Source organism: Aythya marila, assembly GCF_965140915.1.
Source record: "Aythya marila genome assembly, chromosome: 8".
Lineage (NCBI taxonomy): Eukaryota > Metazoa > Chordata > Aves > Anseriformes > Anatidae > Aythya > Aythya marila.
The window spans coordinates 27,582,786-27,598,672 of NC_139049.1; the positions used below are offsets into that span (position 1 = coordinate 27,582,786).

The 15,887-nt window shown below is 53.7% G+C and overlaps 3 protein-coding genes across 3 annotated transcripts; 1 reads left to right on the forward strand and 2 right to left on the reverse strand.

The window, feature by feature from the left end:
* Positions 1-59: 59 nt before the first annotated feature.
* On the reverse strand, positions 60-6,684 carry TTC4 (tetratricopeptide repeat domain 4). The gene is made up of 10 exons (XM_082766547.1): positions 6,586-6,684; positions 6,391-6,508; positions 6,116-6,277; positions 5,537-5,614; positions 4,606-4,730; positions 4,225-4,311; positions 3,595-3,809; positions 2,341-2,422; positions 1,395-1,477; positions 60-738 (listed from the first exon to the last, which is right to left on the reverse strand). Exons 1-10 carry the CDS (start codon positions 6,655-6,657, stop codon positions 633-635), a joined length of 1,128 nt encoding a protein of 375 aa, XP_082622673.1. The 5' UTR covers positions 6,658-6,684; the 3' UTR covers positions 60-632.
* A 2,152-nt stretch (positions 6,685-8,836) lies between these two features.
* On the reverse strand, positions 8,837-10,269 carry PARS2 (prolyl-tRNA synthetase 2, mitochondrial). Its single transcript, XM_082766572.1, has one exon. The coding sequence runs from the start codon at positions 10,221-10,223 to the stop codon at positions 8,838-8,840; it is 1,386 nt and encodes a 461-aa protein (XP_082622698.1). The 5' UTR covers positions 10,224-10,269; the 3' UTR covers position 8,837.
* Positions 10,270-12,316: 2,047 nt separating this feature from the next.
* CIMAP2 (ciliary microtubule associated protein 2) lies at positions 12,317-15,288 on the forward strand (the record flags this gene model as incomplete). The annotated part of the gene is made up of 8 exons (XM_082766054.1): positions 12,317-12,328; positions 12,730-12,834; positions 12,946-13,062; positions 13,166-13,303; positions 13,398-13,535; positions 13,802-13,966; positions 14,118-14,246; positions 15,154-15,288. The coding sequence occupies 8 exons, from the start codon at positions 12,317-12,319 to the stop codon at positions 15,286-15,288; spliced, it is 939 nt and encodes a 312-aa protein (XP_082622180.1).
* Positions 15,289-15,887: the final 599 nt, after the last annotated feature.

Consider the following 15,887-nt stretch of genomic DNA (forward strand, 5'->3'; position numbering starts at 1 on the left):
CTTTTAGTATTTCACCTGGGTAGGAAAAAACGATCACATTGATTAGGCAGGAGTCAGGCTGCTTAAAATAGACACCTTTATTTCCCTTTCATATAGGTAGCAAAAGTCAGTACGAGGCACCGCTGCAGACAAAGAGCTCTGATTTCCTGGGGCTGGCAGCAGGGCTGAGCAGCTGCTGCTGAATCCTCAGAGCGGCCCGTGCAGGAGCCTGCCCGCGCTCGGCTCGTGGCAGCAGGCAGGTTCTCGCCCCAGACCACTGCTGTAAAACCCTGGCACCTGCAGCCCGCCTCGCCAGGCAATCCGTGATTTTTCACAGGTAAGTTCGTTCCCAGCTGCTGTGGCTTCAGCTGCAGCCAACGTCTGGCAGCGCTTCAGGTTTGTTTCAGAACCCCACGCAGCCTGTCAGAGAGGAGACCTTCTGCAAGCCAGCTGGATTTCTATTTCAACAAATAATCCCCTCTTGTAAGCCCTTCGTTCTCCTCCTATGCTTCTTTGCTGGAAGTTTCCCCACGTGCCAAGATTATTTCTCCCCTGAAGCGTGCGAGGTGTTTGTGTGCAAGCAGAAGTTTGCGTTCTGTGGCTGAGACAGAACAGAACCAACTGTTTCTTGCACCAGGTTCCTTGTTTCCCTCTCAGCGCCGCAGCCGATGCACCTTCTTGCCAGTGAAGTACTTCTTGGAGAAAGGAGAACGCTTCACAAACGCCAGAACTGTCGGCGTCCCGGCCTTCACAAAATACCTGCAAAGATTAAAAGGAGTGCTTGGGTTTCCCTGCATCTGGCAAAGGGTCCTGCAAAGCAAAGCAGGCGACTGCTGCCCAGCTCAATAAAGGCTGATGAGCTTTTTGGCTGGTTGGCAGAGCCAACCACACATCCGAGGAGTGTTTGATAACACAACGCTCCTCCCAGCAACCACTGCCGTGCTGCGGGCCTTCCCCAGCTCCAGCTAGCTACAAGACGGTGCAAGCTAACAGCACAAGCTTTACAGCATTTTTTTTTCCCACAAACAGCCAATTCTTTTCTCTAAACACCACTTGAAAGGCAATTCCAGGGAGTGAAACTGTGCTGCATGCTGGGTGGGGACCTGCCCGCACAGCGTTACGAACAGTGAGAGCATTGTTCACCGTCACCACGCTCTCTTTACACGCTGCTGCTGTGCGTAGCCCAACTCCCCCTTCCCATCTCTATCCAGCCCTGGAGAGAGCTGTGCATTTTTTGGGGGGGGGGGAAGAAAACAAAAAACAAGTCATTGAAACCAGCCACAAAGCCACGTGGTCCTGGTGCCTTACATCTTCCCCGCTTTGAGATGAGTTAGGGCTGTTAAACCAGAGGAAAAAACTGCCCTTAAGGATGAAAGCTGGTACTCGGTGCCTTTGTGCTCCAGGTACAGCCTCACCTTTGGTGCTGCAGAGCTTGTAGCAACGTCTGGTCTGGGTTCAGCTCGTACATTTCTGCTCTTTCTTCATCTTCAAAGTAGAGCTGAAGAAATTTGGGAGGGTTATTGCAGGCTTCGGATACAAGAAGGCAAACTATTACTCTGTTTCAAGCCCAGTAGCAGCACACCAGAAACCTAGCAGAGGTTTATCAACTCCTGTACCTTGACCTGACTGTGTCACACGCTGTTTTCAGCCATGCACACCACTTTGTGTCAATTCAAAGTCTTCCAGGTAGCGACCAGCTTAGTCTCTCGTGGCAGCAGCAGCAGGAACACAAAACACAGGGGCTGCTCCTGTGCCTTACAGCACAGCAACCCCAATCTCCTGGGATTTCACCTTTTAACAGGTGCAACGTAGCAACGGCATGAATTAAACGGAGTGGGTTTTAAAGAAATCCATTCTGTTTGTTTAAATAGAAGAGATTCAGATCTGGCCGTGCCTTATGTTGTCCATACACGCACGCAGCCACAATCCCAGTTTCTGATCTGGCAAAGTACACAGACGTTGGCCTTTTGGACCTGCCTGCCCACCACACTACCCGCTGCCCTGCCGCCTGGCACGTGTCAAGGGGAAAATGAGACAAAGAGCAACAGCTCTCTAGGTACAGCTCCTGAAAAGCGCTCCAAACCTGCTGTAGCCACAACAAAACCACACTGACTTGATGGGTTTAACTGGGTGGGTGTTTAACTGCCATCAATTAGATCTGAAATTATTATTATTATTATAAGTATTTTATTATTTGTATTGAACAATTTCACCACAACAAAGTTAAAAAAACAAACAAACAAACAAGTAGCCTAATAGCCCGATGGTAAACAGATAATGGTGCCATTGCCTTCATACATACAGAGATGCTCAACCTCCCAAAGAAACAAACTCAAATAGAAGGAAAGTCAAGTTTCTCACCTCAAGATTGCCGGGAAGGTATTTTCTTTCTAAATCCCAAGGAGGCAACTCAGCAAACATCACTGTTAAATGATCAATAAATCTAAAAAAAAACAAATCGTACCTGTTAGCTTAGTGTTCAGTTTAATTTGTACAGCTGGCATGTGAATAATGGGAAAAATATGTTAACAAATCAGTCTATGGACCGAAAATAAGTTTAGATGTCTGTAAGTTTAATAGCTTCTTCCTTTGAAGCTCATTGCTTTTGCCATGAGACCAAGGCCCTGGTTTAACTCATACTACTGGTTGCAAACTTGAGCAGTGCAGGAGCAAGTTATTTTTAGTTTTTCTTTTCACACTGAAAAAAGGTGTGAAAATAAACTCTGTGATTTTTTAATCTACAACTCATTTCCCTTGGTCCCATCAGCACCGTGCTCCACCAGATCAGCGCTCAGAATATGCTCATGTGTCAGTCACTTGTTTATTTTGGCACGTCGGGAGAACTGGAAGCACCAGCTCCTGGAACTTGTTCCAAGAACCCATTTTCACTGTTTTTGGTCATGAAAAGAATACTGTGTAAGAACTACAGCTTTACTAATCTGTTTGCACTGTATTTTTAAGTTGTAATGCTGTTAGTGGATCTGAAGAATGCATATGTCCCTACAACAAAATGTTACAAATTTCGAGTTTGTTTAAATTTGCCAGACCAGAAACTGAAGTTTATGTCAGGGAAGCGGAGGACCCAGCCAGTCACTTGCTTATAGTCTGTAAGGTTTACAGCACTTCAGAAAAGCTTAATGGCTCATTAGTGATCCCAAGAAGCTCCTTTATGGAAGCATTTTACATTTTTTTTTTAGTTTAATCCTCTTGTCAAGACCCATGTATTTGGAGGGCTTCAAAGCAGCACCTTGGTGAACCTCTGAAATCCGTGCATGCAGATGGGTCACAAATATCGCTGCCCACTGGCCTAGGCTTGCAGGGTAGGCTCCTTTAATCATACCGGCTAGACACGTATGATGTGTTTCTCTGAACTATAAACATAAGCAATACCTAGATTTTGGCCCTCAAATACTTTAAAGCAGCATCTGTAAGTCACAGATCCCTTCCAACCTGAATTGGAGGTCATCCAGCGCAACCTCCTGCTCAAAAGCAGGGTCAGCTACGAGATCCAAGCTCTGGAGCTCCTTCACTGGCATGACACCGCTTCACTTACTGGCTGTAGACATTCACTCAAGCTTCTCCTTCATGCCAGAACGCTGCTGACAGTGCGTTTACCTGGAGTTCTCGTGGAAAGCCTCGATGAAGTCTGTCTGCTCGTGCTCGGGGTACAGAAAGAGGACAGGCCAGTTCAGGTTGCCATCAGCATCCAAGTGCACCTTGGCTCCCGTGGCATTGTCAGAGTCGAACCCATCTAAAGATATCTCAGCCAGACCATCAGATATTTCCTCTTCTTCATTTGAGGGTTCAAAAACCAGCTTGATATTTCTTTCCTAGTGGGGAGAAAGGAGATTTTTTTTTTTTTAAATGTGTGTGTGGAGTTAAGATCATAAAAATTAGCAGTAAGTAAAAGGACAAACTGTGTCATTCTTGTTAATGAATCTGCTCTTACGTGTACCACCAAAAACCTTCCTACAGTATCAGCCTTGGGCTCCTGAGTGCTCCTCTTGGATGCTTGGTCCACCTCCTAACACCAGGTTTGTATTGTGCATTAGTTGTTACCTAAAATAGGGAAACAGCCCTGGGAGCTGGGGCTAGAACCAAGCACATAAGGAGAATCAGGGCTGTCTCTCAGTATTTTTGGTGCTAGCCCTCAAATCTGCACAGGAAAACAATTCCTTAGAGACAAACAAGAGGAAAAAAAAAAAAAAAAGAAGAAACAATACACAAATCCCCTCACTGACCCACCTTTATTGCTGCGAGCAAAGTTTCCTTTTGACCTTGTTCTTTCTTCTCTATCACCTTTGCTTTCCTCGCGTCCCGCTCCGCAGCTCGCTGTGTGTAAGAGAAGATTGCACCATGTTCAAACACAGCAAGCCACTGCCCATCATCACTCTGCTGCTGAGTGGAGAAATCAGCCTGGATCTCCAGAAGGGCTCCAGCTCTTTTCCCTCCACATCTCAACAACACATGCTGTGCAGAACCACCTCTCAGTTCTGCTTTGGGGAGAAATTACACTGCAGAGACACTTGCAAAGAGTACTCTCTGGCCAAAGAGCTTCTAAACGCAAAGCAGGCAGAACCAATCCTGAAATAAGCACAGTAGATGCTAGACTCCCGTAATACTTACCTTTAATTTGTCAGCTTTAGCTCTCATTTCCACAAGCTTTTTCTCTTTTGAGTCTATTCGCAAGCCCTCCTCACACCATGCTATTGCTTCAGAGAAATTCTTTAGCTCCATGTGACAGAGAGCTCCTGGAAGGATTAAGACTTTAAGTGTCTGGCATTGGAGTTGGTATATGACTAGTATACAACATGGTGGTTATAAAGACAGCTTTAGGCCTAGCGCCTTCCAAAGGCATGTACAGCAACACATGCTATTGTTTTGCGGGGTCATGTTCAATCACAGACTTCCAGCAGGTGTGGTAAGCCGAGAAGAAAATCTAAAACATTTTAGCAGCTCTAGCACCACTCGCTAGTCTAGTCACAAGTCTGTGAAGGATGCTAGCAGTGTCTGTTACGAGCAAAATTTCATCATTACAATTAACATTTCAGTATGTTTCAAAAGGAAAAATAAAGCAGTAATTTATACAGAATGAGAAATAATGAAAAAAAAAACAACCCTGCACTAAAAGCAAGTATTGTGGAAAGCAGCAAAAGTTATGCTATCTTCTATAGAAAATGGTTCAGTGAATGCCTCTTTTACAAATAGGGAAACCGAAGAGCAAAAAGATAGCACTTTGATTGAAAAGCCAATACAAAACACAAAGCTATGTACTGGAGAGAAACAGCAACAGCAGAACAAGAGAAGAGATCTAGTACTGTAACTGCTTCACTGTTCTGAAATGAATGCAGTCCTGAAGGAAAGATGCACACTCACAGCAATTTAAGGTTTATCAACAGTTACTTAAACCACAGAAACATGCCGTGAAAAAAGGCAACAAAATTCCACTCTGAGGTTTGTAACTACAAGAGGGTAACAAGTAAACACAACCTACTCAAAGCCATTTTGAGGGGATGTTCCTTGCACACCGTACAGTAACACAGGCTTTAACACTTACCTCTTACGATTGCTTTGAGGTGGGTGGGCTTCAGCTTTTTTGCTTGGATCGCATCATTGAGGGCAGAACGGTAGTTACCTATAAACAAAGCAAAACTGCTTAGAAACTTGGATTTACACTTCAAATCCAAGCAGATCCCTATGGAACAAAATAGCTTGTGTGGGGACTGTAGTTCACCATTTCTACATTCACCAGGAGACAAGATGGGGAAGAAGGAGCAAACCTAGAGCAAGAAGTGCAAGGACAGGAATCAGACAGGTGAAAGATAAGCCATGTGACTGAAGAGATAATCTACCAACTGCAACATGCAAAAGCATTAAAAGGCCAAGAACAGCCTCTTTGCTGTAGCAGTAGTGTTGGGTGGTAGCTTTAGAACGCGGTGAGTGGCAGAATTTGTTGCTTCAGGAGATGTTTGAGTGCAGTGCAGGCCCTACACACAGCTAGGCTCCAGCATGAGCCAGGTTTTCAGGGTTCCAGACATCTTTTTACCACAAATAAGCTATTTATCATGCTGTATCGCAAGAAAAGGAGATTTAAAAAAAGGAAAGCACAGAGGGAAAGCAGCTCCGGACCCCTCACCCAGGTGGAAGTGCGCGGCCCCCCTGTTGGTGTGCAGCACGGCGTTGAGCTCCGCGTCCTCACACTTCTTCTTCAGCCCCTCGCTGTAGGACACGACGGCCCTGCCGTAGTCCTTCTCCCTGAAGTACTCGTTACCTTCGTTTTTGTACATCTTGGCCAGCTCTGCAGGGCGGCACCGGGGGCAGCTGCCTCAGGGGGGGACCGCGCGGCCCCGCCGCCCCCGGGGGCACCCCCAGCGCTGAGGGGCGACCCCCGCCGGCCCCCCAGCCCCAAACCTGCGGGCTCCTGCTCCTCGTCGAACAGCAGGGACTGCAGGCAGGCCAGGTCGGGCTGCCGCGCCGCGTCGATCTCGGCCGGGCAGCGCTTCATGAACATGGGGATGGCCTCCAGCTCCTGCGGGCACACGCCTCGCCTCAGCCCGCGCCGCCATCTCGCTGCTGCGCTCCCCCAGCTCCCCCACACCGCCTCACCTGCTCCCAGGTGTCCGGGTTGAAGCCGCCCCGGTACCTCCGAGCCTCGCCGCTCTCCTCAGGCTCCGCCATGGTGCTGCCGAGCCCGCCCAGCTCCTCGCGGCCCAGCCCCAGCGCCTCAGCGCGGCGCCGCCTCAGCCCGCCCTCTCCTACACCCCCCCCCGCCGCCATTTTGCCCGCCCGGCGCCTGAGGGGGAGCCGGGGGAGCACCTCAAAGCCTGCTCTGTTTCTTTGTACAGCCCCAAAAAGCCCGTCCTGGTGGTTTGGAAGGGTCTCGGCTATGCCTTGCCCTGCTTTTAGCTCTGTGATTGTAGCGCAGGGTCTGCTTTGGGTCTGTCCAGGTGGTGGGAGCAGCTCGGGGAAACCAGAGCATCGCAGGACTCTTGGGAGGGACGAAAGCAGCTTTTCTGAGGCAGGGGAATGAGCTGGTTTCACCTTTTACAGCTGTTCTGCAGTGGTTATCAGTCCTGAGATAAATATATACAGAGAAAATGCACCCAAGAGTTTCTGGAGTCACAAGCAGGAGCAAGCAGGGCCGCTGTGTGCAGCCCCTCTGGAACTTGGCTTCTTGAGCCAGGAACAGAAATTGGGCAAACCTGTTTGGAAATTTGGACCTGGTCACGCAACGTGCATACACCGCTACAGCTGCACCTGAGGAAGGAAAGCACAAGAGTAACGCACAGGGCTCCAAGATCCTCGTCCAGGCTGTGCTGTAAACTATCTTGGGGGAAGAGGGGGCTCCGTTTCCACATTGGCAATGTGCTTGTCTGTGGAAACACTACCCCACCTTCCAAATACCACTCGACCTGCAGAAGGAAAATACTCGCATGTTTGAAATTTCCTCTGCACACATTTGCTGGAATTTCTCTGGTGTCAGTGAGAGCCCCCCAGCTGCCCCCCACTCCCCTGTCCAGCAGAGCAGATGGTGATTTACCAGGAAAAGAGCCAAAGCTCGCACCCTTCTGAATCACAACAGGTTTTGCTGAGTTGATAACTTTACCTCAACAAATAAGGCTGTTGCTGTGACCTTACACTGCTTTTGCACCTGAGTGTAACTGCAGTGTAAGGCAGGTCTTGAGGGCAATGACAGACAACGCTGATGGGACAGACCCCTCACTGCACCCAGGGTCACTATGCTCACTGCACTCGTGCAGAGGCTTTCAGCAGCTGGTTTGTCTCCTGTGAAGATGGCAGATAGAGCTGATCCTGCCTCAGACGAGGGGGAACGATTATATGACCTGAGAACACAAGTAGAGCAGTGGCTCTGCCATGAAGTCCTACATGGCAGTGGCCCTGTTGTTGCTGGTATCTCTAGATGCAGCAGATCCAGCAGCTGCAGCATGGGGCGAGGCAATTCTCCCCAAAGATCTCCCTGTCCAGGGCTGGACAGCGGTCACATAAGGGTTCATGGGGAGATGTCAGCAGTGTGACAGGGATGGGTGCATGCTCAGTGTTCAGCACTGTCAAATGCTTGCAGGAACAAGGCTGGGAAGGATCTCGCTGTCCCTGCCTTTGGGGCTACTGCCACATCCTTTGCTTGTTGGAGCTGGTGGAGCCCAGCCATGAACGTGTGGGACAGCACACCCCATGGGGACAGCAGGGCACTTTGTGGGACTGGTGATGAGCAGAAGATGCTGCCATGATGTGTAACAGGGCCAGAAAGGAATGCTTGGCTGGGCACAAATGCAAAATGACCCAGCCCATGAAGCCAGCAACCACCACAACCACTCCATCACTGCCACAACCTAGTGGATCCACGTCTCACCAGCTGAACTGACTTGCAGGCTGGGTGTGGGTGCCTGACAGCATTCATCACCTTTTTTCCTGCAGATTCATAGTGCTAAGGCATTTTCAAACTGAAAAAGGCTCTCCAGCTCACCCTTTTGCTGTAAATTTATGTGCAAATTAAACTCCACATTTGCAGAACTTGGGTGTCTCCAAAGACAACATGCAAGCCAGGGAAAGGCACTTTCCTTTCTCTCCCTCTGAAAACCCTTCGTCTAACAAATTCAGTACCTGTAGAAGGTGAAGGAAAGGCCTCCCATTTCCCCTTGTTGCAGCCTCTGCTGGGGCTTGTGTGGGCTGACCCAGCTCACCCCATCTCCTGGTGCTGCTGCACGATGCTGTGAGTGGCTCAGATGTGAACTGGGTATGGCTCTGCTCACCCAGAGCCACGGCTGACAGCCTGCAGCTCCTTAAACTGCTCAGGCCTACTGAGTGCAGCAAAAATGAGAGATTAGGAGACGGGCAATTTAAGGGACTTGCACTTTACTCAGTAACTCAATGACACCTTCCTTGGTGAGGTACAAAACCTCGCCAGAGTTTTGATCCCAAACCTCAAAGACCGGAGGGTCCTCGCAAGCCCTCTTCCCAGCTATGACCACGTAGGGGTACCCCAGCTTTTTGGCATCTTTCAGCCTTTTGCCGATTGTCATCTGCGTCCTGTCATCCAGCACCGCGTCACCCGCGAGGTGCGGATGGGCCTCAACCAAGTCGTCGTAGATGCCCTCCAGCAGCGCGGCTCCCTGCTCCTCCTTGCTGCCTTTCTTGGGGGGGATGAAGCACACCTGGTAGGGCGCGATGAGGCTCGGCCAACGGATGCTGTCCTCTGTCGACAGCACCTCGATGGAGGCCGCCAGGATGCGCGTGACGCCCAGCCCGTAGCACCCCATTTCTGCCAGGTGGGGCTTGTTGTCGGGGGAGTAGTAGACGGCGTTGTAGACAGCCGAGTACTTGGTACCCAAATAAAACGTGTGCCCCACTTCGATCCCTCTCGTCTGGGTGAGTCTTTCCCCACACGTGGGGCACGCAGCCTGCTCCCCGCTGACCATCTCCACGTTGGCCGCGAAGTGTCCGTGGGGGCACAGCACCAGCCGGTCCTCGCCGATGTCCGCCGGCAGCTGGAACTCGTGGGACGTGGTGCCCCCGATGCTGCCCGTGGCCGCCCGCACCTGCACGCAGGGCAAGCCCAGGCGCTCGAAGAGGCGGCGGTAGGCGCCGCACAGCAGCTCGTAGGTGCGCCGAGCCGCCTCCTCTGAGGTGTCGAAGGTGTACATGTCCTTCATGTAGAACTCCCGGCTGCGCAGCAAGCCGAAGCGGGGCTTGGGCTCGTCCCGAAACTTCCTCGTCACCTGGTAGAGGCGCAGCGGCAGCTGCTTGTAGGACAGCCCGCTCTGCGCCGCCACCAGCTCCGTGACCGCCTCTTCGTGCGTGGGACCCAGGCAATACTCCTTGCCGTGCCGGTCTGCCAGGCGGAACAGCTCCGGCCCCATGTTCTCCCAGCGCCCGCTGGCTCGCCACAGCTCTGCCGAGCTCAGGCAGGGCATGTTCACCTTCTGCCCTCCCACCGCCTCCATCGCCTCATCGATGAGGCGGACGAGCTTGTCCATGGCGCGGACGGCGGGCGGCAGGTAGCAGTAGCAGCCGGTGCTGCTAGGGTGGATGAGCCCCCCTTGCACCATCAACCTGTGGCTGCGGCTGCCCGCCTCCCACCCCGCCTCGCTCCCCTCGCCCTGCAGGTTCAAGGGCTGGAAGAGCTCGGACAGCAGCAGGCGCCGCCGCCTCGCTCCGTGAGGGGCCCCGGAGGCTTGCAGCAAGGGGCCGGCCGCCGCTCGCCAGCCGCGGAGCCCGCCCGACATGGCGGCGGCCGGCCCTGAGGGGAGCGGAGCGGAGCGGGCAGGGGGGCGGCGGGCGCAGCCCACAAAATGGCGGCCGGAGGCGGGAAGGGCCGTGGGGGAGGCTCCGTCATGGCGGGGACGGGGAGGGAAAGGCAATGAGGGCGCCGTCTGCCGTGCGGAGGCCGCGGGGCGCTGAGGGGAGCTGAGGGTGGGTGAGGGCACCCGAGGGGTGCGAGGTTGGGCTGCTTGGGCATCTGTGGGAGGGTGCTTGATAAAGGAATGGGGACCAAAAGGCTTTGTCCTGTGTCATTCCAGGTTCCTCAAGTCAAACTGAGAGGGTGGACATCCCCCCGTGCCAGTGACCACCACCTTGCTGCGCTTCTCAGCCTCCAGCCTGGAGCTGGAGCTCAGTGGAAATTAAAAAAAAATCTCTGAAGAGCAGTTGTAAGCACATATAAAAGTGCCCTGCTAGGGGAGGAGATTTCACTTCACTGAATTCGCATTTTACCAAGAATTAAATTATCATTTTAAAATATAAGGAAGTGAGTGTGAACCCTTGTTTTATTTAGAAATGGGATTTGAGGAAATCTTCGTGATTTTTCTATAACACAAAATACACACTGAGGTGCACTGCCATTTATAGCCATGTGGAAATGGGAAAAATAAGGGATTAAAGGGGCTGTTTTTAATGCTCCTGAGTGATTTAGGTGCACTGAAGCCACTAAATGCTTGAGACAGCCCTGCAAGAGGCCTCAGCATCCTGTAAAGCACTGCCCAGAGGGACAGGTCTCTCAGCAGCTCAGTGCCAGAGCCAGGATCTGGCTGTGGTTTCCTGGCTCCCAAATAACAACTTCACTCCCAAACCGCCTCCACTGGTTTTGCCAGGTAATTACTTCTTCCTACGTGTTTCTCACCGCAATCAAGTGAGCAATGGAAACGCTGTCGGGGAGACATGCAGCGGCTGAGCTGCAGGTCCTGCAGGATGCCTGGTGCCACGGTGGATATCCCCATGGCCACCTCCTGCTTGCTCAGCAAGTGGAAGGTTTTCACCAGACGGTTCAGGGCTGGAGAGTTGTTCTTCACTGTTTCTATCGCTTGTTCCAGCCGCGGAAGCGAAATGCTTTTCCTTCAGTGACTTACTGCCTGCTGCGCTGATCAAAGAGACAAAACCATCTTGGATTGATTTGCCGGGGCGGTGTTTTAACTGCGAGGGTTTGAGGCTATACAGGAGGCATGGTCTGCAGGGAAAGCTGATATCTCTTATTAAACCAGCAGGCAGCACTGGATGAGGAGCTAAGCTTGGGGTTTTGTGCCTGAAAGCCTGTCTGTGGTCTATTTTTTCCTGCTTTGCTGGGTGGGGAGTGAATAATGGTGTCAGCCCCGGCCCAGCCACTCTGGCTACAGGACCGTGCCAAAGCGGAGCGGGAGGTTGGTCTTGGAGAAGCCACAGTCCTGGATCCTCACTGGGTGGTGGAAAATGTTTCTTTCCTTGCCAGCAGGGCAGGTGAGAGGTGAAGTCGTTCAGCAGCCAAACCTCGCTCCATTCTGTGGAGGATTTGCAGTTTGGGCCTGGGGTTCAGCATCCTGGCTGACCCTGGGCATGGTCTTACACAGCTTGGAGGGTCTGTGAGCCCACAGCACTGCCTCGCACATCTCACAACGCAAATCTCCCGAGAGCTTCCATTCCCTCCAGTGATGTTACTGTAATCACACAGCTCCAGGATGATGTTTTTATGCCCAGTAAGGCATTAATTGCAGTGCTTGTCCTAAAGCCACCTTTTGGGAAGTTTCTGGGGGATATAACAGCACCACAAGTCCTCTGCCCCCTGGCAGCTACCCAAGGTGCAGGCTTTGCTGAGCAACCCCTGAGAGCTCTCAGGCAGCTCCTCCTGAGCAGACGACACGTTGAAAATAAACCACACTGGTACAGACACGGTAATTAAATCACCCCAGAGGGCTCGAGGGACCTGCTACAGGCAGGGTGGGGGGCTCTGGGCTGCCAGGCTGCAGCCCCCATTCCAGCCAGGGTCCTTGGCTTGGCCCCTCAGAACGTGGGTACCATGGTGAGGGCTGCCACGGCGTGGGCTGCCACTGCAGAGCCACCTGCGTGAGACATGGGCAGCCAGGTGAGGCCGTGGGTACATGGGGGGAGAGCCAGAATTAGCGGTGCAGCTCCCAAATCAGCTGAGACCGTTTTGCACACAGCAGCTGGGGACACCCAGCTCGGGCTCGGGAGCACCCTAGGGTGTCAACGTGGATGTAAGCTGCTCATATCCTGAGCTTGGGAGTGTGCAGCTCGGCAGAGCAGCTGCTCCTGTGGTCCATGGGTACTGAGGATCCACAGCAAAGCCTAGCTTTCCCTGGAAGCCGCCTTCCAGGCCACATGCAGGCTTTCTGTGAAGTCCAGCCACCCAAAAGCAACCCCCTTTCTTGGTACCTTACATCGGGATGAGCGACAGAGCCGGGATGAGCAGCGGGACGTGGGGCAGCAATATACACACCACGATGCTCCGGCTCTGCCTTGCAGGGCAGAGTGCCAGCCTCCTGCTGGGCCGGAGCAGAGCTGGGCTCACGGACAATCCAGCTGCCCCATTTCCACTTCAAGGTGATGAAGAAGAAACGCAAACTCCAGGTAAGAGCTGGGGTCGATCCACCCTCCGTGCACATTTCCTGGGGGCCGAGTGATGCCGGCAGCACTGCTGGGAGCACCCAGCTCATCCTCACGCTCTGCTTTCTCTTGCAGGAGGCAAGGCTGGGCCCGGGGACGTACAACATCAGGGGCTCCCTGCAGGAGACGCGGCCCTCCAGCCTCCGGGGCATCTGCGACACACGGGAGCCGAGGTTCAGGGCTGGCCGGCGGGTCCGTCTCAACCCACCTTGGGAGCTGCTGGCATCACTGCGGGCACCCTTCCCCCTTTTAGGGCTTCTTGGGGGCTGCCCACACCGTCCTGTCTCTCCCACAGGACTGCTTCCCTGGCCCCGGCACCTACGGCCCCCGGGGGAACCCCTACACCCCGCTGGACGAGAGGGACAAGCGCTCCGCCAGCACACGCGGGCTGATGGACAGCAGGACGGAGAAGTGTGTCCTCCCAGCAGCCATGGCACGTGCTGCCCCTCGCCCTGGGGACACATCTGTGGGGTGACCCCATCCTTCTGCTGACCATATCCCCGTTGCCTTCCCCGCTGTGCCTGCAGGGCAGCGGCCTGGGGCCCGGCACCTACTCCCTGCCCAGCAGCATCGAGGAGGGGCTGCGGCGGGCGGCCGGCCGCGTCCCCCACCAGGTTTCGGGGGACAAGATGAAGCCCAGCGGTGGCCGGCGGCACGACTGGGAGGTGCGTAGCCCCGGGACAAGACGCCTGGATGGGGTTTATCAGCAAGCTGTGGCACTGCCCCCATAAACGGGTCGGGGCATGGTGGAGAGGTGCTTTATACCAGACCCCGTTTGAGTGTTGCTCTTGTTTGGGGAACAAGCGGGCTGCAGGCAGAGCAAAGGGGAGCAGGATCATGCCCACAAGTAGGGGCAAGGCTCAGCTCTCAAGGGATGGCTGCAGAGACCACCAGCAGCCGAGCCCCTCACGCCGCTCCCTTGCCCCGGCAGAGGAAAGGCACCGAGCTGGGCGCTGGCACTGCCAAGAGTTTCCTGGATGAGCTGGTGTCGAAGGAAAACAAGAAGAAAGGCTGCTTCAGCACCCTGCCGAGGAACCCGGGCTGCCCCTCGGAGAGGATCTTCTGGGCCACGCTCAGCCAGTGCCCGAGGGATGCGGTCAGTGGCAGCGGGGTGTCCCCACCCCGTCCCTGTGGGGTCTGCCTGTCCCGACGGAGCCACCGAGCCCGCCTGGGGGTGCTGGGGCCCTGGGGCAGCCGTGCAGCTTTCTGCACGCAGGACGAAGCATCAGAGCTCTCCTTTTGTGCAGTATGCGGCAGGGCCCGGCTCGTACGATCCCAAACCCTTTGAGGGATCCGCAGACTTCAACCAGCCCCCGTTCTGGTCATCTGCCAAGAGGTTTGACAGAAAGTCCGACCGCCTCTTCAATGGGAACGAGGTGAGTGAGCAGGGAATGAGGTGAGTGAGCAGGGAAGGCAGCAGGACAGGGATGTGTGAGCCAGATGCCACCCCACGATGTCACCACACGGGAGATGAGTCCTTCTCTGGGTGCCCTTCATGCCCAGCACGTGTTGCTGAAGGATAAACGGTGAATTAAAGCACACGGCCCAAACTCCTGCCAGGTCAACAGAAACTTGTGCTCCCGCTCCTGCAGCAGAGCTTGTGCTGCCCTCGGGCTGCTCTGAGTCCTTTTAGGTGCCAGGAGCTCCTTGTATCCTCCCAGAAAGTCGTGCTCTGCTACTTAAAAGCCAGCTTTCCCTCTAGCACATCGAAGAGCCCTTAGTACCTGTTCCCAGAGCTGTATTCAGCCGCGCAGCTTCCCCACGGAGAGCCAGAACAAAGCCCGAAGGGCTCAAAGCCGGCAAGGGAAGCTTTGCTCTCAAACAGCCCACCTTGGCTAGGGACGAGGAGCGGACTTCCACGTGGCTCTCTCTCTCCTTTGTGCAGCTGCGTGGGGAGCAGGCAACCTGCAAGAGGTCAAGACACCTTTATAATTGTGGGGGAACCTGACACATTACTCTGCAGTGGCCAGGCTGTGATAAAGCAGCCCGTGGCTATAGCTAGCAGTAGGCAACCGGGGAGCACGCTTCAGCCAGTGGAGCTAATCAGGGCCAGCTCCTTTGAGGGTCGGTGAGAGGAGAGGAACTCCTTGTGAAGGGGCCTGGCAGGGCTGACACCAATCAGCACGCCTCCTCCTCCCTCCCCTGCGATACAGACCTCTTTTAGGTAAGATTTTCCACATCCTGTTGGATTTGTGCAATTGGAGGCCTCGCCACAGAAAGCCACTGCCTGGTTGTGCCCCTGCAAGGATGGGAAACCAGGCGTGTGTGACCTTCTGCTTCCAGAACACCGTAGGAGTCGGGCGCTACGATGTCACCAAGGGCGAGCGCTGCCCTCAGCAGCTCAGGTACCAGTCCCTGTACCTGCACGACGCTCAGCGGTACCTCAGCAACCCGAAGCAGGACGCCTACCTGCTGTAAGTCTGACACAACGGGGGCTGTAGGTGCTTTCACACCGGCCCACAGGAAAAGCATTCGGCTAGAGCAACTCCTGAGGCCAAGGACAGGTTGCTGATGCTTTATAAACAATATGAGAGGCTAAATAGCAGGAGGGATGGCTGTGGAGATGAAGGAACACTTGCTGGCCCCACTGCAGGTTTGCTCTGTGAACGAGCACGTTAATGTCTATGAAAAAATGAGGAGAGCTCAGTGCTTCGTGGTCATGCAAGGGCAGAGGGAGGTTAAAAAAGTACTGGTTATCCAGGCACTTCCAGGATGCTACGGTGGTTGAATTTCATGAAATGCAAGTTATATGCCGTGGAGGTACAGATAAAATTTCCATCCCCATTAGAGGAGGCGGCCTGGGAAGGAACTGGACAGGGGATGGGTGGCCAAGCTTCCTCGGTTCATCCCCAGCACTGGTTGATCAATGGCCTTGAACAAAAACCGTGCTCTCAGCCTGTGCCTTGGTTTACCCATTTGAAGAAGGAAGATAACAAGGCTCAGCTCCGTCACAAAGGGCTTTGAAATCGCCAGGGTGAGAAGCCCCGTGAGGCAGTTAGGGACTGTGCTAATGAGGG